The sequence below is a fragment of the Drosophila obscura genome, unplaced genomic scaffold, assembly GCF_018151105.1.
Source record: "Drosophila obscura isolate BZ-5 IFL unplaced genomic scaffold, ASM1815110v1 contig_150, whole genome shotgun sequence".
Lineage (NCBI taxonomy): Eukaryota > Metazoa > Arthropoda > Insecta > Diptera > Drosophilidae > Drosophila > Drosophila obscura.
In genome coordinates, this window is record NW_024542736.1 from 11984347 (window position 1) to 12008180 (window position 23834).

General features: G+C 46.2%; 7 protein-coding genes across 7 annotated transcripts; 2 read left to right on the forward strand and 5 right to left on the reverse strand.

Annotated features, from left to right (window-relative positions):
- Positions 1–320: 320 nt before the first annotated feature.
- Positions 321–909, reverse strand: LOC111079501. The gene is made up of 2 exons (XM_022374695.2): positions 765–909; positions 321–694 (listed from the first exon to the last, which is right to left on the reverse strand). Exon 2 carries the CDS (start codon positions 675–677, stop codon positions 321–323), a length of 357 nt encoding a protein of 118 aa, XP_022230387.2. The 5' UTR covers positions 678–694; positions 765–909.
- A 96-nt stretch (positions 910–1005) lies between these two features.
- On the forward strand, positions 1006–1807 carry LOC111079499 (N-alpha-acetyltransferase 40). The gene is made up of 2 exons (XM_022374693.2): positions 1006–1458; positions 1517–1807. Exons 1-2 carry the CDS (start codon positions 1088–1090, stop codon positions 1752–1754), a joined length of 609 nt encoding a protein of 202 aa, XP_022230385.2. The 5' UTR covers positions 1006–1087; the 3' UTR covers positions 1755–1807.
- Positions 1729–2615, reverse strand: LOC111079500 (pterin-4-alpha-carbinolamine dehydratase). Its single transcript, XM_022374694.2, has 3 exons — positions 2452–2615; positions 2245–2386; positions 1729–2094 (listed from the first exon to the last, which is right to left on the reverse strand). Exons 1-3 carry the CDS (start codon positions 2574–2576, stop codon positions 1795–1797), a joined length of 567 nt encoding a protein of 188 aa, XP_022230386.2. The 5' UTR covers positions 2577–2615; the 3' UTR covers positions 1729–1794.
- Positions 2573–3822, reverse strand: LOC111079502. The gene is made up of 3 exons (XM_022374696.2): positions 3724–3822; positions 3128–3668; positions 2573–2659 (listed from the first exon to the last, which is right to left on the reverse strand). The coding sequence occupies exons 1-2, from the start codon at positions 3770–3772 to the stop codon at positions 3448–3450; spliced, it is 270 nt and encodes an 89-aa protein (XP_022230388.2). The 5' UTR covers positions 3773–3822; the 3' UTR covers positions 2573–2659; positions 3128–3447.
- Positions 3823–3926: 104 nt separating this feature from the next.
- On the reverse strand, positions 3927–7358 carry LOC111079498 (vegetative cell wall protein gp1). Its single transcript, XM_022374692.2, has 3 exons — positions 6925–7358; positions 4735–5013; positions 3927–4679 (listed from the first exon to the last, which is right to left on the reverse strand). Exons 1-3 carry the CDS (start codon positions 7024–7026, stop codon positions 4089–4091), a joined length of 972 nt encoding a protein of 323 aa, XP_022230384.2. The 5' UTR covers positions 7027–7358; the 3' UTR covers positions 3927–4088.
- A 1257-nt stretch (positions 7359–8615) lies between these two features.
- LOC111079495 (general odorant-binding protein 99b) lies at positions 8616–9214 on the forward strand. Its single transcript, XM_022374688.2, has one exon. The coding sequence runs from the start codon at positions 8660–8662 to the stop codon at positions 9128–9130; it is 471 nt and encodes a 156-aa protein (XP_022230380.2). The 5' UTR covers positions 8616–8659; the 3' UTR covers positions 9131–9214.
- Positions 9215–9465: 251 nt separating this feature from the next.
- LOC111079508 lies at positions 9466–10020 on the reverse strand. The gene has a single exon (XM_022374705.2). The coding sequence runs from the start codon at positions 9973–9975 to the stop codon at positions 9565–9567; it is 411 nt and encodes a 136-aa protein (XP_022230397.2). The 5' UTR covers positions 9976–10020; the 3' UTR covers positions 9466–9564.
- Between the last annotated feature and the right edge of the window lie 13814 nt (positions 10021–23834).

Sequence of the window (23834 nt, forward strand, 5' to 3'; positions counted from 1 at the left end):
GGGCCCAAAAACCTGTTCTTCTCTTATTCATCCAGGCCCGAAACAAACGAATTTCCCGTGCAGTTTATGGAGTTATTATTAATGTGAACCTTGATTAATGGCATCGCACATACTTTTTATATCCACTCGAGCATTTTAATTCGTTTTGTTCTCCAGAAACAACTTTTTTTTGTGTGTCGCCCACCACCCACCGAGAAACGAACCAAGGTACGTATTAAACGGTTTCAGGTAGCTATCGATAGTAGCGATAGAATCGCGGGTATCGGCAGCATTATTTATTGCCAGAATTTTATATTTTTCGAAATAAAATATCCAACATATTAATTAACATCATTCTTAATCAACGACTGCTGCTGCTGTATGCCGTCACGTAGTTCTTGGGCATTCTTCTCCAGCGTCGCGCAGCAGAATTGCAGTTGCTCTTTTTGGGACTCCAAGGTGTCTACTGTGGCAGCCAGTTTCGCGACCTTTTGATCGTAGGTATCAAACACTTGCCACCACGTCTGGAGCGGTAGATTCTCCGGATCCGTCAGCAATTCATGTTCCAAATCGGAATTGTCTGTGCTGGTGGCTACGGGAGGCTGTTGGACTTCAAATGTTTCCATATCCGCCAGCATTTCATCCACAGTTGGGGCAGTTGGCGGTGGCTCTGTCTTTGGTTTTGACTTTTTAAACATTGCTGTTGCTTGCGATTCTGTGGGGTTTGGTTCAGAGTGATAACGTCAGCAGTTCTAGGCAAATCAAATGGTTGCCACGACGCTTACCTTGTGTAGTGAAACTGTTGATGCCTACAATACTGTCAGCAGTCTGCAAGCCTTATAATATGTACCAAAAGTACTTAATTTTATTAAATATACTTAATTGGAAAATGTAAACAAAAGTCTTGAGTTCATAGGGATGGTATGTTAAATATATATCGGCTCTTTATTTTGAAAATAGCAGTGTTGAAATTGTCACGGAGACATCTAGCGGTCAAGAAAAACTCGTAAGAATAATCGATAGCCTGCATGTGTGTGTTTTGCCATCACTGGTTTGCGCGCTTGACTTTTTTGTTTGTTGTTTTCGCGTAATTTATAATTGAAATATAATGGGAAACCAGGACGAGCTCAGTACCGGAGCCAAACAGAAGATTGTAGAGGCGGCTGCACGTGCCAAGAATCCACTCGACACATTGCCATACGATAAGTACACAGCCCCGTCCGGAGAAGAGTTCAGATTGATTTGCCGGACCAAGAGCGATGCCGATGCGAAATCCATAAAATGGGCCTTTAAGTTGGCAGAGATTAACGTGGGACCCTACTACAAACAGTTAAAAATGGGCTGGCAGCCAAAAGTGAAGGCGGCCGAACACAACAAGAACTGGGCCCGCTACCTGTTCGCACAAAACAACAAGAAAGAGATGGTGGCCTATTGTATGTTTCGCTTCGACATGGAGAACTTAGACTGCATACTCTATTGGTGAGTTGAACATGCCCCTGCTGCATATATGAGTAGTTAACTTGTCTTTGTTTTGCAGCTACGAAATGCATGTTGCGGCCAGCTCTCAACGCAACGGCCTGGGGCGCTTTATGATGCAAGCCCTGGAGGGTTGTGCCCGCCACTGGCATCTCGAAAAGGTTATGATTACAGTGCTGAAGAATAACGAGGATTCCATATCCTTCTACAAGAAGCTCGGATACAGTGAGGACGAAACATCTCCGGATGTCACAGAGGAGGCCGAATATCAGATCTTTAGCAAGTCCACATTAGGCTGAACATTTATTGGATTACAAGAGAGAATACAAGAACTATTAATTACTTCAACAAATTGGCCTGCGTCTCAAAGTAATTGGCCATGCGAATGTCCTGGGAGCTCAAGCCGCCCACGTCGTGGGTGGAGAGTGTGACGTTGATTTTGTTGTAGCAATTAAACCACTCCGGATGATGGTTAATTTTCTCGGCCAGCAGGGCCACGCCTGTCATGAAACTGAACGCCTGATTGAAGTCCTTCAGGACAAACTGCTTGTAAATGGCATCGCGACCATCCACCAAAGTCCAGCCAGCGTCCAGCAGGGGCTGCAGCTTCTCGGCACGTTCCTGTTCATTTAGTTTAACCTGCGCGGAGCAACAAGTATGTAAAATAGAAGCAATACACACATTTTTAAAGCCTTAACTTGGCCTCGGGGGTCAGGTTGTGAGGCGATAAGCGGGCGTCAAAGACAGTCTTTTGATAAACTTTATTGAGCGAACAATTTCCCAACTCACCACCATTTTGCGTGTTTTCCCTGTTGCGGTTTGTTTTTGAGTGCTGTAGAATCTGCAGAGCCCCACACCGCCACCAGTTGCTGCTGCCGCTCTCGTTTCTGGCGTCGTATAGATAGCTGAATTCGATTTGGCTTTGCGATTGCTGCGCGTAAATCAAAAGCTTCTCAAATATCTCGCCCAATCACAGCATCAAGCGTAGCTACTCACCCCCACCCCCCACAGTATCTCTCGACAGTGGATTTGGCTTGAAATAAACCAGATTTACTCCGACTGCTGGCAAGTAGATTTGCAGCTTTTTGAAAGTTACTTTTAATCACATTTGTTAATAACATTTTGTATTCCAAAACCGGTTTGCGTGCAAACCAGCTGGTCCTCAGAAATATACCAGAATTTACCGTCTCTTTTTCATTAAATACTGTAAATATACCGTACACATACTGACAAGATATTGACCGATTTTGTTATTCAGTTTAATATTATTAGCTAGTTAGCCCTCTCAGCCCTAAACAAATAATTTTATCCGATAGATACATAAATTTTCTACAAGACTGGCTAGTATTCAGAAGTCATTTTTATTGCATTGTTTAAACAAAAACAACATAAAACGAATGTGACGTCATCGTTGTTTCTGGCGCTGCCAGACTCGTGCAATTCGTAGCTGCTGCTGGCTGCCACACCATGATATTTTGTTACCCGTTTCATTACCGATTCGCTGTGAACCAATCTGGCAGCACTAAAAACAAAAATCCTCAAAAAAGAAGAAGAAACATTTTCCGCAAAAAGGAAGAAGAAACATTTGAAGTTGATCTTTTGATTGCGCCGCAAGTATAAGGGCAAAATCTAAAGATTTTAAGGATAAAACCCACCTCACCACATAACTCACCTTGCCATGACCCAGTCGAAAGAGAACACTCAAAACTCTCTCCCACTAATTTTTGCGCTTAAGAGTGAGATGAACAGCTGTTGACTGGAATGCCAACTTGCTTTATACAAGCGCGTTGGGCAGTTCGAAAAACGATAGTTTTAATTAAAATTCAAATTCAAATTTGTGACTTTATTTTTATTAGTTATTTGTTATATCATTTGATTGATAGCTTTCAATATGTTAAATAAACAGCTTTTTCTCCCTTGAGTTGACAGTTCTGTTGAGTGCGCTGATTAATTAGAATTCAAAATCCAATATAATTAACTGTGGCGGTTTGATTACTTATGCACCACATTTTCTGCCTCGCCATTGCCATAGTAATCATAGTCCGCATTGGCCGTTGAAGATCGCATTTTGGGTTGCTCCGTGGAGTTGGCCAGCTCCATGGGCTGTCCAGTGGCTGCCTCTGTGGCAGCTGGTGTCGTTTTCCGCCAGCGCAGACTGTAACGGCTACGCAAAAATGGTGGCTTGGTGGCCATGGTCATGGCATTGCCAAAGACTAGACAAAGCCGTAGTGTGAGCAGAAACCCGAAAAGACTGTGCAAGTTGCTTACCCAGGCCAACGAGGCAACAGCACAGAACCAGCAGCAGTGTCAGCTTCATTCTGCAAAACTCTTCCGATGCAAACTGTGTCCCCAGTCTGCAGTGTCAGCTGCATTTATAGTCCCTGCCATGCAAAGATAAACAATTCCCCCCAGATCAGTGGAAAGCGAAAGCAGTCATCAGTTCCCTAGGGGGCACGTTGTCCAGCCAAACCAAGTTCATTCACCGCTTTGGCGATTTTACATTTTATTCTGTTATCTGTGATGCGAACACTTCACTTGCTAAGCTTACGGGTTAAACGACATTGTACAAATATGGTAATAAATACGTGTGTGGATTGGATTTTGTGTGTGCGCGCGTCCTCCGCTCCTGCTCCTCAATTATCAGGCTCAGCGGGTCGCGGACGCCTGGGACCCGAGGGTATTGGTGGCGGCGGCACATCCGGAACTTGGCTGTTTTTACTCTGCGATCCGTTTCTGATGTCCTCAAAGCTGGGCTGCACCGGCTCCAGGTTCAGTTCCAACGGCAGTGGCTGTGGCTCTGGCTGTTCCTCTTTGGGCGGCGAGGGTGGTGCTGGTGGTGCGGTTGCTGCTGCTGTGGGCTCTCGAATTGGATAGCCTTGTGTGGGATAGTAATCGTAGGGCGGCAGATAGTTCTGGCGCACATAGCCATCCTGCTGGTCATAGATCACCGGATACTGGCTGTACGGATAGGGGGGCAGATGCGTCGGCTGACCCGTGTACTGCGACGGCAGCCGGATGAGTACGGGCGGCAGTCCCTGTTCGTTCAATGGCAGCGGCATCTGTTCCTTGGTCATCTCCTGGGGCTCCAGTGATGGCGCAGCCACCTGTGGCAGTGGCTGTTGCTCCACAGGCCTTTCCACAGGCGCATCCACAGGCTGTCGCTGCTCGTAGGGTGCAAATCCAGCCGACGGATACTGTGCTCCAGTGGGCAGCGGATAAGGCAGCTATAAAAGACAATACTTAGCTTTGGATTGGACCGCAACAAAACCCTCCACTCACCCGTTCGTTGGGCGTCAAGCCGGGCACAATGGGCTGGCCGAACCGCACCAAGGGGGGACTGTAGTAGCCGTAGGGATTGTAGGGTCCAAGGGGCGCATAGCCCGGCTCATGTATGGTGGGCTGAATGACAGGATAGGCCCTGCTGGAGGTCAGATTATCGTCGGTGGTGATGAGCGCATTGTAGACTCTTGGCTTCTTACGCAGACGACGCGCGGCTTGGGATGCGTCGAGGCGGCACAGCAGCAGCACGAGGCCCAGCAGCAGAAGCAGCAGCGTGCGCTGTAAGTGAATTTTTTGCTTTAATTTTTCAAGTTTTTCCTGCCACGGACAGCTGTCCCTGGATTGTCACAACCCCAGTCCCCAGCCCCCAGCCCCCAATGAGAATTCATAATCTATTTAATTGATTGCCATATCGACAATCAATCAATGAATTGTTGGGACTACGCACAATCGACGGTTGTTTGACGGAAGTTGGACTCCCCAGCGCCCAGCTCCCAGCTCAGGCAAACCATGGCATGGCTCGTTAGTAATGGAAGCTTGGCAGGGGCCCTGCCCGGTTCTCGACTACCCTCTGCCCCCTCAAAGCCTTTCAAATGCCAGCGGCTGCTGCCCCCTCCGCCTGCCAGTTGCTGCATTCAACACATGTCTGCCATTGTTGTGAATTAACTACACTTCATTAGTTTTGAATTGAAATGTAGATTGTGCCTTTAATTGGATTACGCGGAGCTGATCGAACCGGACGAACCCAACTGTTCCACCGATCGCTGAACCTCTTGGGCCCAGGCAACACACACACAGAAAAAACAGACTTCTTGGGGCTTTCCTTTGCACAGCACAGCACAGCAGAGCAGAGCAGACCGCCACCCTAGAGAGATTTTGCCTAGGTCTAGGTCCGGTTAAACAAGTTGCTGGGGCATGGAAAATGCACTGAAGCAACTGATCCGCGCAACTGAGTGACCGAGTTTCTGATCTTGATCTCCCTCCACAGCTGCCGCTGCTCTCAAATTGCTGCTCTCGGATTACTTACGCCCCCCTATTGCACAGGGCTGGGCTGTATGCTCATTGGCCCCTGGCCCCCTTCCTGGAGCTGACTGGCAATTTGCTTTGCTTTCCATGCATTTCACTTTGACTTTCCTTTGGCGTAAACAATCTCCACCCACATGCGCCTGCCCCGTGATCTCGGCTTTCAAAAATAGAAAAGATCAGACCAACAGACAGAGAGGAGAGCAATTTTCAACGCTTTTCCTTTTCTATTTTCGTTTTCGTTGCGGTCCGCGTTGTGCCCCAGCTGGCCTGGCCTGGCCTGGCCTTAGTAGTGAAATGAAATGAATCGAATCACCCAGACACAATAATCGTAATGCTTGAGCTTGATCATGTGTGGAGTGGTGTGGATTGGATTGGAGTGGAGTGGAGTGGCGGAGTGCTGCACTTCAGCTAAACGAAATTGGGCCACATTGAGTGGCCAAGTGTGTGAGGCAGGGCAGGCCATGCCATTGTAATAATCCGTTAAAAGTGATAGTTGAAAATGTTTTGAGGCAGTTAGGCGGCTAGCTTTGAAGATCGCATTGCTGTAGGTGTTTGATAGGCCCCAAAACAAGAGAGCCCTCCCCATGTGGGTGCCAGACCTAGGGGCATTTGGAGGGGGGGCTGCCATTTCAACTGCTATGAGCTGCAGCTTGCAGCCAAAAATAAACATTCCATTTGGAAGCAAATACAAGCAGCAGAAACGAACCCAAAACTCTTAGACCAATTCCATTTGAAAGCATGAATTCTTGTACATTTTGTTGATCTCTTACTCATAATCATAGGAAACAATAGTTCTTTCTGCAGAATCATGTGGCATGATCTACGTATCTGCTCTTATGTACATTTGTTTGTCTGTCTGTCTGTCTGTCTATTCCTAGACCCACTCTCCACCCATTCTCGCTCCTATTCGCTTTGGTTTTACTCGCCTGCACTGCCCAGCTCTGACTCAGCTCTGACTCCAGCCAGCCAGCCAGCCAGCCAGCCAGAGTCATGGCTAAGACTGTGGACCAGTTCAAAGGCAAATTAGATGGCATGCGGCCAAATGGTGTAACCTTAAACCTGACGCTTTGATGGGCAACGAAAGTGAAAGTGTAACCCAGACAGAGAGAAGTGTTTTGGGCACAAATCAATCGAAACAGATTGATCCATTAGGGTTTGGCTTACCTTTTCCATTTGCATATTTTTGCCGTGAGTTTTGTATGCAGGCAGTGCACGCCGAGAATGATGTGTCAGGAAGCGCCAGAAAAGCCCAAAAAGATATCGCATAAATTGTTGAATGTGTCTCAGCCGGAGCCTTGTTTACTTAGCCTTCTGGCCGCTTGCAGCTGAAGCCAGCTGCGGCTTATTGAATTGTTTTTAAAATGCACAATTGGTTCAGCAACGACGGGGCGGCGTTCACGACACGTAATGACTTTGAAAACAAGTTGCTATAAATAATATAATGCACATGCAAAAACCCAAGTGCAGTGCAGTGCACAGAGAGCTTGGCGCTGGCGAAGGGGTCTTCGATGTGGAACCTAGCACACACACACAGCACACACAGAGAGAGAGAGAGAGAGAGAAACTGAGACCGAGACTGAAGACCGGAGCACAAGTTGACGCGGAGGCTGCTAACGTTCGACTGGCAATGGCGACGGCTGCGCACGCGCGTTTCTTATTGGACTTGGGAGCGAACGCTGGGCGCGCACATAGGCCAACCTTTTATACCTTCGGTGTTGCCTGATGCCTGCTGCTTGATGGTGTTGCAGATTGGAAGCTGGTGGTGGGATGTTGGAGGTTGAGCTGCGATGTGGTGGCTTTTGGTTTTTATTGGCCCACTGGCAGGAACTTCTTGGCAGTTGGCCCAGTTTTACAGTGGCCTAGTTGCAACAGTTGCCTAGACTTTTGGAATGGATTTCGTTCCTCCCAATATTAGTTCTTCGTAGGGTATGCCCCCATTCGATCAGTTCAAAACAGCAACCCAAATAGCTTTCCTCTGGGATGGCTTTTCGTTTATTGTAGCTTCGCTTTAATTGCTTTTTGCGGCTTTAATTGAATGCAATAAACCGGGCGAAAGTGTAGAATGGCAGCAAAGGAATTTGTTCAGCTCTCCACACATCAGAGTGTGTCGGCATCCCCGCCCGTTCACAGCTTGTCTTTATTCTAGGTCCATGACAAATGAGGCTTACGCTGGCTAGGTTTCACTTTCATTAGCCAGAAAAGCCACAGAACAATTGTTTTTGCTGCTGTTGCTGCTGCTGCTGCTGATTTGTCTTAGTGGCTGTTAACTAGCTGCTGCCGCCACACCACTCGATTGTTAACCAGATTGTTAATGCAGTCGTAATCCCCCCCTCTCCACCATGAGCTACCACTGCCTGCAGTCACGTTCACTGCCAGAGCAGAGGTGAGAAGTGTCAGTCGGGTCTCCCCTGCACCCACACTCGTGCAACAGACGCCGACAGATCTGGGGGGTCAATTCGAAGATTGTTAGACCAAACAGCTGTTGTGGGCGTAAGCCCCTGCCCGCCGTGTTTTCTTCTTGGCTTTGGCGTAACTTTCGCTTTCCCTTTTTGCTGTTTTGATCGGCTCGGCTCGTATATTGGATGCTCAGCGGAATAATTGCGTACTGCAATCTCCCGCTGATCACCTCATTGGCGATAAGAGCCAGATGCACTTCAGACACGACATGTTGACAGCTGTGCAAACGTCTTTATTTGCTTGCTGGCCCCTGGCCCACTGATAAGGCAATCAATGGACCAGTCGATCTCCCGCTTAGCGACCCAAGAATCCAATTAATCTATCGACAGGAGGGAGCGTGTAATCAGTGCCTTGGTATTAGAAGCGGCCGTTTGGCTATAAATACAAACGCCGAGCGCAGCAAAAAGTGCAGTTGCAGTTGCATTCCCGAAAAGACATCACCATGAAGTTTCTCATTCTGCTGCTGAGCCTGGCGCTCGTTTGTGCCGCCGACCACCATGAGCATCATCACCACCACGCCGATGGAGCCTCCGCCTATGTTGTGAAGAGCCACGACGATTTGGTCTCCTATCGTAACGCCTGCGTGGAGAAGGTAAATGCTCCCGCCGAGCTCGTGGCCAAATACAAGAAGTGGCAGTTCCCCGACGATGCGGTGACACACTGCTATATGGCCTGCATCTTCGAGAAGTTCGGATTTTACGACGCGGAGCACGGCTTCGATGTGCACAAAGTGCACGTTCAGCTCTCGGGCCCCAATGCCCAGGTGGATCATTCCGATGAGACGCACCAGAAGATTGAGCAGTGCGCCGAGACCAATGCGAAGGAGCACGATTCGTGCGCCAAGGCCTACCACTCGGGCATGTGCTTCATGAATGCCAATCTGCATTTGGTGCAACACAGCGTCCAGGTCTAGGACCGACATTTGGAACATCCTCGGACCAGAACATTCCTGATCGTTTGTCAAAAGTTCAATAAAATCACACATTGCCATCCCTTACACAGCTGCAAGAGAAGTAAATAATAAATATTTAAATTATCTGAATGAAAACTCAAATTAAATTTAAATGATTTAAATCCACTGTTTGAATTTGATGGCAGTTTTTCGATAATTATATCGATGTTGGTCTTTGTTGGAAGCGAACACCTGGGGCGCCACTTCACATTGAAATATTGCCAATAGATGGCGGCAGCAGCCCGTATCGCGGCCCTCTGGCAGCGCCAGCAAAAACCTCCAGACGAGATGGCAGCGCTGGCCAAACCGCCAAAGTGTTGGAAATTTAAAATTGTTTTGCATTTAATTAAATTAATTCTTAATAACTAGCAATGGGACTTATTAGTATGTATATTTTATGTATCATTTTTCTGCTTCATGTAATCCTTGACCCAATGCCCAAATCTTCCAGAGGTGGCACACTTGTAGGCCTGGTAGGCCCATTCATCAGGTTGATTCAGACGTTGCTCTCTGCTGTTGCAGTAGTCGACCACGAGCTGCAGCTCCTCCATTTGGTTGTGGCCCGCAAAGATCTTTGCTATGCGCTTTGCATTGTAGCCACTCTCGTCGGACCACAGGCCGAGCCTCTCCACCAGACATCTCAACGTTTCCGCATCCTGTCCTTGCGACTGAAGGCGGCAACTGTCCAGCTCTTCGTACACCTGCTCGGGGCTGGGCAGCTGCCAGACGGAAGCGGCTCTTGTAGATGGCACGGCCAGAAGGAGAAGGCAGCTCCAGCAGAAGATCTCCGATTTGTGCGAACGCATTGTGTGTGTATTCGGCTGTCTACGATTTGGGATTGGGGCAAGCTTGTTGCCACTTGTCTCTTTTATAGAAATGTTCTGGTGGCTAAAACCAGTTCTAGAAGTGCCGCCGCCGCCGATTCATGTTGCGGCATTGACATTAACCTAGAATTCATGGAAAATAAAACTGCCGGCTGCGAATCTAATTGTTTGTCATCGTACACGCACTGATGTAATGGCGTTCAGCCAGATGAAGTATTGTCCACATAAACAGGTGACAAACAGAGTAACTTTCCATCTCGAGAGACGGACAAACAACAAGCTCGAAGCGGGTTCAAGTTCATGAATGGTCTAGCGTCCACATAGACCCATTATGATGTGGCGTCACGTCTGGATTAATTGAGTGGATAAGTCATTGAAATGCCCAATAAAATATACTTCCTAACTGTTGGGGCTTTATGGCAGCATCTGTATATGCTATGGGGATACATGGATGGATTCCCACAAATCGCAAGCTGCCATATTGAAACTGCAACTGCAATTATAAGTGCGCGGCTCATTGATTCAGGCGTTAATTTCCAAAGGTCCGCCCACTCTCAACCTGATTTCAGGACCTTTATTAAACATTCCAATCACACGTGAACTCCTCTCTTTATGGATGTGTTTTTTTGCTGCTCCACCCATCCTTTGAGCGGTGTTGGAGGCCCTTGGACTTTCTCCGTCGACTGTGACTACTTCATTAACAACTCGCTGGGGCGTTTTCACGCTGCAATAGACTTTTCCGCGCCATTCAACCAGTGCACATGTCAGGCCCCGTTTGACAAAGCTAATTTCCCTACGACGGCTCAGACCTCAAACCGCACAGCCCCAGACCACAGACCTGCGGCTTTCCCCGACAGCCAGCCAGCCAGCCAGCCAGCCAGCCAAACGCCAAACAAACACTTCACGCGACCTATTCAATTATTTCTCAATTAAATGTCGTGTAAAGAAGTCATCATCGTCGACATCGTCATTGAACGGCAGTCCCCCTTCCCCCCTCCCCCTTGCCACATCCACTTGGCACATTTGGCCCGTACCAAGCACGAGCGAAGCTTGCAAATGGGCGGATGCATTTCACGAGTGTCGAAATAGTCAAAGGCAGGGCCAAATTCAATTTGGGTTTTCATTTCCATTTAGCTTTGCAGCCGCCTGGTTTAGTTTTTCCCATTAAGTCCCATTAAGTACTTAGTTTCAAAGAGTTTCCAGCAACAACAAAACAAACACACAACGACAAAAAAAAAACACAGAAGAAATCCGATGAATGACTCGAAACGAAGTGAAATCAAATGAAAGAAGGGAATTGAATTTGAGCGGCAATATCTACATGTTGTTTTTTTTTTTTTGCAATATGTGGGCCAAGTAAATGTGGGATATCATGAGGGATATACGAGTGTAGAGTCTGTTCTTAGATGGTGCAAAAATAGTGATTTAAATTGATTTATTTCCAGTAGGAACAATTCTTGAACTAGGAATAAACTAAATAAAATAAAACTTACACTATAAAATAGAATATGATATATAGAAATATTTTGAATAAAGTCTTAAACTAGTTAGAGCTTGCCTTTTCTCTCTATATTTTAGCATGAATACTACACTCTACCCGCACTTATATTTCGCCTCCTGCTATATTGCGTATGAAGAGCATGGTCCTTGTTTTTTTTAGTACGATTTCACTCGAGAATGTTCCTTCTCTTTTCATATGCTTTTCGGGCTTAATGGTCTGCGACTTGTTTCTTTTGAATGTGCATTGTTTCTCCACTTGGGTGCCTTTTCTCTCTTGTGTTCTCTGCCCCAATCTCAAACTGTTTCCATTGTATGCAAACATCTGCAGCACCTGCCCCCAGTCCGCTCCCCCCCTTCCGAAAGGGGCAGCCGACGTTCATTGAAGCTGCTCTAATTGCAACTTTGAAACTCAATTGGGTAGACACAAGGCCAGGCGGTGGGGCAACAGAGCAGCAGCAGCAGTAGCGCCACTTCTCTCGACCATAAACCACCAATTAAATATAAATGTTTGCGCTTTTCTGAGCACCATTCTTTCTCTTCTTTTTTTTTATTTTGTATTTTCCTGCGCTCTCTCAATTTTACAGTTTACAATTTGCACATGGACCGTGTCCGAGTGGGAGTCTGGGCGGAAGGTCAGTTCCATTGCTCACATGATGAAAAGGGCCTCAGGACACGTGCGTTTTGTTTAAGCCCACGGGGCGGGCATTATTCTTCGCCTGCTTTTATGCTGCTGGCCCAAGGACCTGCTAACGATGGAACATATGGGTGAGTTGCCTCCTCCTTGGGTTGGGCTCAGGTCTGCATTTTAGTGCTGAACAGCTGGCAAGAAATGCGACAGTAAAAACTTTTCTGCCTGCCGAAAGTGGGGTAGGGAGGGAATCTCTGCTGGAGGGGCGTGGTCTTTGGGTAGGCGACACATTGTGCCAAAAGTTTTTTATGCCCATTCCCTGTTGGCCCAAAAGTTTCCCCCCCCCCCCCACTGCAAACTTTTGCGCAAAAGAGAGAAAGATTAAAAAAGAGAGGAAAATGCTAGAAAATTGGAATACTTTCCAAGTTGGGAAGTTTATTCCGAATGCAGAGGCATTCTTCATAACTGAGCGGGAGGGGAACTGGGAAACTGGCGGGGACTTGGCAATTTTTCCCAACTTAATTAATTATTAATTAGTGAATCATCTCAAAGCCAAACAAGTGGCCGATGGCTGCAAAAAAAGAGAAAAACAAGTAAAAAAATTGTGTATAAAAATAAATTCATGTTAAAACCTCGCACAAAAGGCCATGAGAAGCGGGAGAGAGAGAGAGAGAGAGAGTGTGCTGGACAGGGGGGGAGGGCTCATGGATACGGATGCGGACGCGGACACGGCTTCGGCATCGGACGGAGCTGGAGGTCAGCGCGTGCGGCGGCTTTTGTTGACCGCACTCCGCGCATTAGCGTGGCTAAATTAGGGACCAGTTGGACGAGGCGCGCGCGGGGGCACTGGACACGGGGCTGTGCCAGGATCAGGACTCTCGGGATGCCCTGCCATTGAGTGTACTTGTCCACTCTTATCGTGGCCATGGAAGGACTGGGACTGGGTGGCAGGAGCGCTGTGGTAATTGGAATTAATTTAGCATTAAGCTGCATTTTCTTTAGCCAACTTGCCGTGAGAGGGGACTCTGTGGTGGACTCTCTCTCTCTCTCTATCACTCTCTTCATTATGAAGTGCCCACATTTTGTATACTTTTTTTCTATTCCTCGTTCACTTCATTCTCTTTATGTATAGACATCGCTTGGGTTGTTAATTAATTGCGCTTAGTTGCGGCAAATGGCAGTTGGCAAATGATCTCGGTCCATGGTCGAGGGCGTGGCAGGCAGAAGCTGGGCAGTCATTAGCGGGCAAGCAATTAGCAGAACTTGGCACTGGAATGCAGTGCCGCAAATTTCCAAATCCAAATCCCAATCCCAATCCCAATTAAACAAAACTTTTAACGGAATAATAATTGCATTCAATTTATTATCTAAGCAGCGTTCGATGATGGACCCGCATAATCAGGCAGCCACTTACAATGTCTGCATTTCGAATCAAAGGCAACAATTGCAGTCGTCTCACACACACACACACACACACACACACGCGAAACATATGCATACATATAGTATTGTAGTATTCAAAGGAGCTTCATGGCGTATGCGCAATGCGAGTGCCGTGACGTGCGACAAGACAAGGCGCAGGGGCGGGCATGATAGCTACAATTTGTCTGCAACTTATTGATATTTTTCACACTCCGAGGGTTGACAATGTAATTTTCGTGTGCTGGATAAGAGATTACGGCTGCAAATTGTCATCAAAGGTGGTTTTGTATGTGGAAAGGCAATTCTTTTAATAGAAATCGTGTAAGCTCTCGCTTAACTAAAGTTAAGCATTGCTTGAACCCTTAGGAAGTTTCCTTGAAAAGTTTAACAGGAAAAGCTTGGATTGGCGTTGGTACTGCAATTATTTGCTTACTGTTTCCGATTCCTTTCGAGTACATTTCGGGCAACCCTTTGCACCAGCTGCTTGGCTTTTCTCGCAATAGTCAATCGGGCGGGGGCTGACTGCTTCTTGTTACTGTTTTATCTGTTTTTCGTGTACGCCATGCCACGCCCCACAGCCTCCAGCAGGTCCTGCCATCCACGTCCACCCTTTTGCAGCACTCATTGCTACTCATTAACCTGTGCGTGTGTGGGTGGGTGTGTGGGTGGGTGGATGGGTGCTATAAAATCCTTTTGTTTGCCAACTGACAATCGCCAGCATAGCGCCCGCTCCGCCTGGCGCATTCAGTCTTTTCATTGTTGTAGATATACGAGTATTTATTGGAGATAGTCATTGTGCTATCTTTCGCTTGATTACGGCCAAGGGATTTTTGGCACACACACACACACACACGTACTCACACCCACTTCTACTCCTTCAATTGTTTGCTGGCATTTGACCGCGTGTTTGGCACTCGCAATTTCGTAATAATCCTGACTGCCTGCCTGGTGCCTGCCTGGTGCCTGGTGCTCCCATACCATTTAAATCTGTGAGATCCACAACCACCTGCACACCACCTACCTTGGCAACCATTAAGTGGATACGCTTATTATCCTTTGTTGGCGTTGATATGTGCACAGCTCTCGCTCTCGCTCTCTCCTGCCCTGCCCTGGCTGCCTGCCTGACCTGCAAGTTCTGTGTAATTTTATTCATAAACCCAACTAGCAGGCCAGGATTAGCCCAGGGGATTCGGTTTGGCGTGGTGTGGTGTGGTGTGGTGTGGTTTCTGGGTTTGGGGCATGTTTTGTTTTTGCTGCTGGCAGTTGGCAAGACACCAAAAAACACACAGCAGGCGGCTGCATGGCTGGCTGGCTGGCTTGGCTGCTTTTGGCTTTTGTGTCAATGAATACAATAACCAAATTAAATAACCAAGGTGATGCAGCCAGGCCCATAAATCTGTTGCCTGCAGGCACAGTCGGGCCCATACAAATCGACAATTTCAAGGGGTTAGAAATGCTGAATGCTCAAATCAAACTCATACGCTACAGAGAGCGGTACAGAGAGCGCTGCAATTAGCGTACTCCACTTACCCACTAATAGATACTTATCTGCGGATCATAACTCATGTCTGACAACAATGCTGCCTGCCTGCCTGGCTGGCTGCCTGTCTGCAGCCTGGGAAAGGATCTACGTGTCCCTCCCATCGCACTCTGGAGTCTATCACTTTTGATATCCAATTTATTTATTTGCGTTTATTCTGCCAGAAAATCAAAATAAACGCTGCGGGGACACATTTTTCCACATGTCCATATCCTTGGATCAAATGGCAAACAAATAATGATATAAAATCGGAGCGGGTGCGGGTGCGGGTGAGAGAGACTCAAGTGCTGTTGCTTCCCACACGCACAGATAGTCGAGCACATCCTTTAGATACATTCGGTCTGCCCTGCCCTGCCCTGCCCTGCCGTGGCAGGTTGTACCTTTCTTCCACTTGACTGGATCGCCTGCGAACGCATCCTGCAGGCACTTGAGCTCATGTTTTTCCTCTGCCAGAGCCTCTTCCCCCCCTTGCCAAACATTTTCATTTGCTTGTTTTCTTTGCTGATTTTGCTTCTCCTTTGGTACGCTCTTTTATTTTATTTTTTTTTGGGGGGAAATTGCAAGCAATTTAACTGCAATTAAATTGCAATTTCGCCACACACAGAGACAGGGGCAGACAGGGGCCAGCTCCCAGCTCCCAGGATTGCGCAAGCAGCCGAATCCCCGCACAAAGGCGTCAGTTTTCGTTTGTATTTTTGCAGAGTTTTCCTTCTGCTCCGAAGGACTGACTGTGCCGCCATTGTGTTACCTTTGTGTGCGGCCCCTTGCAAAGGGAAGGAAGGAAAACACTGAAAACCTTTGCATTTGCAGAGTTTACAATTATTTTCGCACTAAAAAAAGCGAGTGCTAGAGGCGCCACCCCACCCCCCGAACCCCGCTACTCTCAGAAGAGCAGACCAGACCCAGAGCCGACCCTCTGCGCCTCTTGACTTGCCCGTGATTGCTGCTTTCTTTGTGCGCGGCGCATAACAAAATGGCCGACTTCTTATCTGGCCCATTGTACACGCCTTCCCTCTGCCTTCTCCCTCTCCCAGCAGCCATCTCTGTTCCTCTTTTGGTGGGCAGCGGCGCGTGCTTTATAAATTGTATTTAAAAGATATAGCAAAGCCAAACAATTCCTTTGAACAAATGCCACAAATAATTGCTGGCCTTGCTACGCGAGTGCTTTGTGCGGCATTCGACAGAAGAACTAAGAGGTTTGCAGTGGCTGGGGCTGGGGCTGGGACTGGAGACCAGCTGGTACTGGTACTTGTGGTAGGTGCTCTAATCTCAGTTTACTCAGAAATGTAAAAGGTTAAAGCTCCTCAGCACTGTTAATGATGCGACTTAAAAGGTGGAAGTTGTTGCGTTTTGTAGTTGTTATTACTTTTTGTTATTATCTTTCGGAATAGGGGGAATAATTTACAGAAAATGGCCTCTGAAAGCCTGAATTTGCTATAATTATTGGTAGATCCCAGCTAAGTACTTTTTATTGGACTCCATTCTCAATGTTCTCTTTCCGCCATGGAAATTTTCATATTTAAATGGAGGTTAATCATTTTGTCAGGCATGTGATCTCTCGCTTATGCCCAGCATTAATTAATTGTCGTGCCCGAAACACCTCGTCAGACGTGCTCAAACTGCCAAATTTTGGTTAGATTGTTTTATGACGCCTAAATATTAATTAACATTTAGTCAAGTGAAGCGCGCAGATACTACTGGGGGTGCTGGAAAAGAGAAAAGAGTAAAGAGAGTAGTGGCAAATGCAAAAGTTCTCCCTGGGCTGGGGCCATGTGCTGAATATTTAATTTAATTTAATTAAATTCGCCTGGAAAATAACTTTGCAAACGGCAACAACAAGTGCCGGGCGTAATGAGAAAAATTTGCATAAATATGTCTTGACTTGTCTTGTCTTGACTTGTCTTGTGTTGTCTTCTGTGTGAGTGTTTTGTAGCCGAAAGGAAAGTTAAGAGTATTTTCCCCAGTTTCCTTCATTTCGTGCCGGTTGCTAGATGAGCTTCCACTGCAAAGATCCTGCTGCTCCCTGTTGGGGGGTGTCGCTAATCCTTTGCAGGCAAATGCTGGCATATGCCAACACCAGAGAATCAAATACCAAATTAAATTTTAAATAACTCTCCTCTGCCAGGCACGCAGCGGGAGTAGCTTGGGCAGGAGGAGCAGCAGGCTAAAAGGGATAACAACATTTTCAAATGTTTAAAAAATTTCGCTACTTATTCAAAAAAAGAAAAAATACAAAAAAAAAAAACGATGAGCACGTGCCGCACATAAAGCGGCTAGCGACGCCCATGCCCAGCACCCATTGTCCTCGAAGGATGCTGCATCTAATCCCGATTCCGTCAGCTTAATGTCACCAAAACATATTTCACTTTCACAAATTGAAAACAAATTCTACCCGCTGCAAGTTACAAAAATATACTCGTATTTGTATATATGTATACATATATCCTTTTTGTGTGTGTGTTTGCCTGATAAATTGTTATCCTGTTGTGGGCTCAAGTGTGCGTCAAGTCCTTGTTTGAGTTGCCTTTGTTGCTGGTCAGTTTGGTTCGTTATTTTCGTTGGTCTGCAATTTATTTGAAGAGTTCCACCTCCCACTGGCATGGGGCATGGGGACGGGTTGTAGCTGATGCATGAATTATGCGTTTTGGCTGTTTTTGATCATTTTTTGTGTGTGGCCTGGACCAAATACACACACACACACACACACACATACATATTTACCCCTCCAAGCCAAAAAGTTTGTCTGTCAAAACTGTGCAACTTTGTAAGGCTACAGTGGGCTGGGCATGGGCATACTTGGCATACGATTGTGTGTGCCTGAGGAGTAGTAATTGGTTTCCCCGAGTGCTGAGTTCATAAATAGTTTTTTGTAATAATTCTTAGCTGATTAAAGATAAATTTTTAACTGCAAATCGATCGATCATCAGCTCCCACCCTTTTTTCATTTAAAAAACCTCTCCAAAGAGCATTCAGCTTCGTTGATGGACATCTGGAACCACTGTGCAACGGCCTGGCCCCGTTCGGTTTGCACCCCTTTTTCGGATGGCTGGCCCAGGCTCGGCCCGGCTCTAATAAACTTAACAATAACGGCTTTTTTATCACCCCTCCCAGGGCATTCGTCATAAATAATTCTAATAATAAATTAAATGCATCCGCAACAGCTCGGTCTCGGATGGGTAGCGTACGCTGGGCTGATTCTGGGTCTGGGTCAGTGATGAGTGAGTGAATTCTATAAACGATTTGCACCCCCATTTGTCTTGCCAGGATCAGACAGTTATCCTTGGCAATCGGCTGGCGGCACACAATGCACAGCCACCACAAACCCATTCTGTAAACCTCATCCTGAACCTCAACCCATCCTATATCCAATTTGATGTTTGAAATGTTTGTGTCCGCCTGAGAACTCGCCAACATTTGATTTGTATTTGGGAAAGTCAGTTGAGCGTGCCCAAACAAATTGAATTAAATTATTGTGTTGCCATACGCGATTCGTTGGTGAGTTTTAATTACCAATGAGCCTTACCCACACACCTGGCTAAGAATGGCCGCAAAACTCTGGATCTCTGGGACCTGTAGCTGTGTGGCAGGGGGGGGAGTGGAAGTGTGGAACTCGCACTCAATCAAATGCGTGTAATGAACTTATTTACACACTTTCCGTGACGAAATTTGATGGGCGCTTGCGGTTGAGATGAGTTGGCAAATGAAATTTGGGAATGTCACCCACAGACACATTGCCAGTCAGCCAGCAGCGGCAGCCCCATAGCCACAGTCAGCCAGCAGCAGCAGCAGCAGCAGCAATCTACCCAAGCAAGCAACCACCAGCAGACACCATCCAAGCAGACACCACACCACCACCCCCCAATCATTGTTGGGCTTTGCCTTTTGACACGAACACCCGCCGACCCCAGGCCGGGATGGAAATACCAACTCCCTTCACCTTTGGATGGCTAAATATTACAAAGTGTTTTTGCGCCCGTGGCAGCGCGTCCCAAAAAAGTAAAAAGGGGGCGTTGTATTTAGCCGTGAAACGACTCTGAATGAGGGGAAAAGTTTTGGGAGTATGAGAAGCGACGTTTATTGGCAATAATTATGCCAGGCTGTTGTCGACGTCTGACCGACTACCCCCAGGAGGCGACCCCAATTCCAAGGATCCCCAGCCATACGCTCGCTCTTCCATTCCCAATGCCAGCAGACAATGTCAAAGTGTGATTTTTCGCTTGAAATACTTTTGCACAAATGCAAGCGCTGCCATCGCTCCCATCGAAGTCCCCATTGAGCTGGGAAAAATATGTTTTACTGGCATTTTGAATTATGTTGGAGTGCTCGTCGTCCGCCCGTTTATTGTGTAGCCATAGAAGGAGATGGCGGGGATCAACAAGGACATCTTCATGGTAGGCTGTGGGGCTGCGGCGTATCATTGAAAATTGAAATTTATCTTATATTTATTGATGAATGGGAATTGTGACAGTTCTGAAATTTGGTAAAGGGAAGGTTAGGCAGAAACCCTGTTAGATGGAGGGTGACATTATTGAGAGCAGGTTTGTGGGAATTTGGGAATTTGTAGGAAGGCGAACAACGTTCAGTGCTTCAGTATTTGTAGTTAAAAATTATATTATATATAATTCAAGGTAAAAACTTTGTAATGCATCTCCAAACCGAAAGTTATAGCCCCTCAAAACCGATTCTCATTTGGCTACATAAAACGTATTTCCATATGCCTGCATTTCAAGTCACATCTGAAGTGGCCGCGACTCGAGCACAGAACGGAGTTTAATGTATTTTATATGCGGCATTAAAAGGTTAAATTTCCTGGAATTAAGTGTGCTTCCCGGAGCTTCTACAGCTCTCGGCGGCTGGGGATCATCAGCATCAGCATCAGCATCGTCGGCCATTATGTGAAGGCTGCGCCTGCGCGATCTGAAGAGAACGCGAGAAGAAGGAGGAGTATGAGGAGTAGGAGGAAGAGGACGGAACACAATGGAGACCCCGACGCAAATCACTTGAACATATAAACTTGTGTATTGTACATAGTATTGTATACTTTACACATAACTTCATTTTGTGGGCATTATGTGCGCATTTTCAACATCATTCGAATCACAATGAACACGCGAGTGCCCACAAAGAACTTCAATCATTGTGTGTGCTGTGTGGTGTGTGTGCCATTGTTCCCATTGTGCAATGTGTTAAAAAGTTGTAAGCATTCTCTACTTCTTCTTCTTCTCTGCTGTGTAGTATTCGATACTCATATCGATACCGATACCGAAACCGAAATGCCAATTTCAACGGAGATCTCTCTCGCTGTTGCGCAGGCGCAGCAAGCATCTTAAATTTCCATTTCTCTTCCATATCCTGCGCACCCAAGTTCTCAGCTCTGACAAACCATTTTTCCAACGAAACCAGGCGTGGGGATTTTTATGAAATTGTAATTCAATTAAATGCGAATACAAAGTGGAACACTTGGGCACTTCCTACTTGGCTCTGCGCGCGCTCCTTTGTACCGATAATTGTGGTTGTAATTGATATTTGCTGGCCCCCGGGCCCGAGCAATTCAATTAAGTGCTTCGACAAAAGATTAATTGTGCGTGTGGGCGAGCTCGTTTAGAGAATGGTTTTCCTTTGCTAAATACAGAATGCCAGTCCCACCAGGGCAGCAGTTGGACTCGGATTCAGCTGCAACAGAATGACAAGACAGCAATGCTCCGAGCGAATTGCTCATTGGTATTGCTCATACGCCCCGCATACGCATGCCAACACGAGCCATTTGCGAACATGATATAAATTGTACCCATCAGGCCACAATACAACTATGTAAGTCACACATGACGTCAAAGTCAGGCTCAATCGAAATGGTCTTTCATATATGTACAATATATAAAGCGTAATGTAATGCCCCTCTCAAAGAGTCGTGGCACATGGCGAATTATGTTTTGACATCGCTGAGAACTGAGCAGCGGGTGATAAAAGACAAAATAACTTTGTTAACGAGGCTCTTAAGCACATGCACATGTCCCTCTAAGACAATCGCATAACAAATGGTTGTCACTCACTCCTCTCCCCCATTTCACCCTTCCACCACTCACCACAATCACACACACACACACACACTCGTTGAAAAAGTACGTGAAAATGTGAGCAGAAAAATGCCAAACGACTTTTCCAAGAATGAGACGGAGGCTGACAAGGGTGGCAGGGGGGACTCGGCGAGTCGGCTGTGGCTGTGGCAGTGGCAGTGGCAGTGGGTGGCGCATTATCCTTTCGAGAAATGCTAATGTTATAGCAGGCCGCAGCCAGAGCGAATACAACCGAAAAAAGATAAATATGCAAATGTGTTTTTTTTTGCTTGTATTGTCTTGTCTTGACTTTCCATCTATATTTTTCCATTTTGCCATTTCTTCATTTGAACAGCGGCATAGTTGCGGTCGCTATATGAACTCGTTAATGTGCGCTAGATGATATCCTTTATTTTTATGCGGTATGATGGAGTCTGTAAAGGGGCAAAATGACCTGGTAAAGATGTTTGTTGAATGATACTTATTATATGTGAGATGGGAGTGGAGTTCAGTTGATGATTAGATGATATTACCTCTATATAATGGAGGATTTTAGGGATTTAAATTGGCATTGGACTTCAAAGGTATTCTTGCTTGAATAAGACTTAAACGTAGCTCCATTTTAATCAAGGTGAATCCCTAAGGATAGTTATTGCATATATCAAATTATATTAAATTAAATCATTATTATATTAAATAAATCAAAGTATATATATTTAGGGTATTTAATTGTCTCTCAGTTGATTTCCTGTCCGCTCAGACAGCATTGAATTTCAATATGAAATATTTTTCCATTTCCATCCAATTTTCTTGGGGGTTTCTTCTTTTTTTGGGGGGTCGACGATTGCTTTTTTTTGCTACAGCAATTTATACACTAAACAAAATTTGAATAAAAATCTAAGTAACTTGCAGACATGCGCCCATTTCCAGGCCGATGCCCTCGAACCAAATAAAAAAAAAAGAATATTAAGACAAAGGATGCAGCGTTTGTGCATTCTTTGTGTCGGCCCTAATTCGGTTACGGTTTGAGAAGCCATAACCATTAGCGCTGGGCATTAAGCATTAAGCAAATGCGCGTGTCATTACAAATTATTAACAATTCCAAGTGGAGGAAAAAGTTGGAAAAAGTCAGAACAGTCAGAGTCCCAAACAAAAGCCAAGCCAAGGCAAGTCCAGTCAAGTCAATTCAATTGTGGAAAGGCTTGAGGGTTTGGGTGAGAGTTGTCAAAGAATTTCTCGTTTGCCACGTGGGGACACAAGGGAAGAAGAGAGTCAAACATGAAGTTCGCATGATTTAAATGCCATTTTAATTGAGTTCCAGAACTGTTAACTGGATGTGGATGGCAGAGGCAGTGTGGCAGTGCGGCAGTGCGGCAGTGTGGCATGCCACCCCCCGTTGGTGTGCATTGCCAACAAGGTTTTTCAGCCGCATTCAAATGAAATTTGCCACCAGCTGGGCGTTGGGTTGGGTTTGGGTTTGGGTTTGGGTTGGAGCGTGTGGTAGAGGAAACATGTCGCATGCCGTACACACACACAGTATGAACGAAGTAACAACGAGAACTACTGTACACACACACACACACATATATGTACAGTGAAGTTTCAACAAAGCGCACAAATTTTCAAGGATATAGCAGATTAAAGCGAGTTCACAGTACATAGATTGAGCCTACAACATTTATCGGAAAATAACGAAAATTTGTGCCCATTATAGCTGTCCGTTAAGAGAGCTTTCACTGTGTATATGTATATGTGTTTTGTGTGTGTGTGGGTAGTGCCTTGCCAAAGGGGGCGTTGCAATGCCAAGTGGTCAGGGCTGGCAGTGAGCGCCATTGCTGTGCTTGTAATTATGAAACTATGCGGAAAGTGCCCCTCTGTCTGTATTGGTGAGCACTTCCGGCTGCCATTGTGTGTGTGTGTGTGTGTGTGTGTACATGTATGTGTAACGCTTCTTTGAAACTTTTCCCATTGGCTGATGCTTCCACTGCCACTTCTCCTGTTCTGTGCCATTGTGCCTTGCCGCACAACTCGAAATCAATATCAGTTGTATCCTTCGGGCAGCAACAAAAGAAGCTGCTGATTGACAGAAACAATTCACACACACACACACGTATGTATATATATACTCGTGAAGGGATAGCGAGGGGGTGTGTGGGGGGTATACAATCGGAGAACAACCCTTCAACACTCAACTACATTTTGATTAAAATTTTATTTGTAGCTGCGCTTCCAAATACAATACATTTACTTCCTTTGAGCGCATACACTACTCGAACAACAAAGCACACAAAAGAGAATCCTTTTCAGTTTTATTTGATTATTTTTTGTGTTTTTTGTTTTCTCTCTTTTTGCTTGTCCACATTCCGAGGGGTTGGTCCCCGACCGAAGTTCTGCCATGTCCTGTGCCCGGCAAGCACAAACAAAAAAAGCTGCCATTCGCCTGCGAAATAAAATGTATAACTTCCATTATTATTTTTGATGTAGTAGTAGCTCTCTTCCCGTCTCACTGACGCCTCCTCCTCCACTGTGATTGCCCCTAGGTTCCCCATACTCCCCCCCTCGCTACCTTTCTTTCGACTATTTTTTGCGCGCTGACAACTTGCTCACGCTTTATTTTAATAATATTTTAAATAATACGTTTTTTTGTTTCCACTCTCCCTGACAGCTGTAGGGGTTCGCCCCCTCTCTCTCTCTCTCT

Coding starts and splice junctions, on each gene's coding strand:
- LOC111079499 (XM_022374693.2), top strand. CDS start 1,088: ATGGGAAACCAGGACGAGCTCAGTACCGGAGCCAAACAGAAGATTGTA. Junction 1,459..1,516: donor TTAGACTGCATACTCTATTG/GTGAGTTGAACA, acceptor TTTGTTTTGCAG/CTACGAAATGCATGTTGCGG.
- LOC111079502 (XM_022374696.2), bottom strand. CDS start 3,772: ATGAAGCTGACACTGCTGCTGGTTCTGTGCTGTTGCCTCGTTGGCCTG. Junction 3,669..3,723: donor CTGTTGCCTCGTTGGCCTGG/GTAAGCAACTTG, acceptor GGCTTTGTCTAG/TCTTTGGCAATGCCATGACC.
- LOC111079508 (XM_022374705.2), bottom strand. CDS start 9,975: ATGCGTTCGCACAAATCGGAGATCTTCTGCTGGAGCTGCCTTCTCCTT.
- LOC111079501 (XM_022374695.2), bottom strand. CDS start 677: ATGTTTAAAAAGTCAAAACCAAAGACAGAGCCACCGCCAACTGCCCCA.
- LOC111079498 (XM_022374692.2), bottom strand. CDS start 7,026: ATGCGATATCTTTTTGGGCTTTTCTGGCGCTTCCTGACACATCATTCT. Junction 5,014..6,924: donor AAAATATGCAAATGGAAAAG/GTAAGCCAAACC, acceptor ATTCACTTACAG/CGCACGCTGCTGCTTCTGCT. Junction 4,680..4,734: donor GCTTGACGCCCAACGAACGG/GTGAGTGGAGGG, acceptor TGTCTTTTATAG/CTGCCTTATCCGCTGCCCAC.
- LOC111079495 (XM_022374688.2), top strand. CDS start 8,660: ATGAAGTTTCTCATTCTGCTGCTGAGCCTGGCGCTCGTTTGTGCCGCC.
- LOC111079500 (XM_022374694.2), bottom strand. CDS start 2,576: ATGTTATTAACAAATGTGATTAAAAGTAACTTTCAAAAAGCTGCAAAT. Junction 2,387..2,451: donor AGATACTGTGGGGGGTGGGG/GTGAGTAGCTAC, acceptor ATTTACGCGCAG/CAATCGCAAAGCCAAATCGA. Junction 2,095..2,244: donor GGAAAACACGCAAAATGGTG/GTGAGTTGGGAA, acceptor TGCTCCGCGCAG/GTTAAACTAAATGAACAGGA.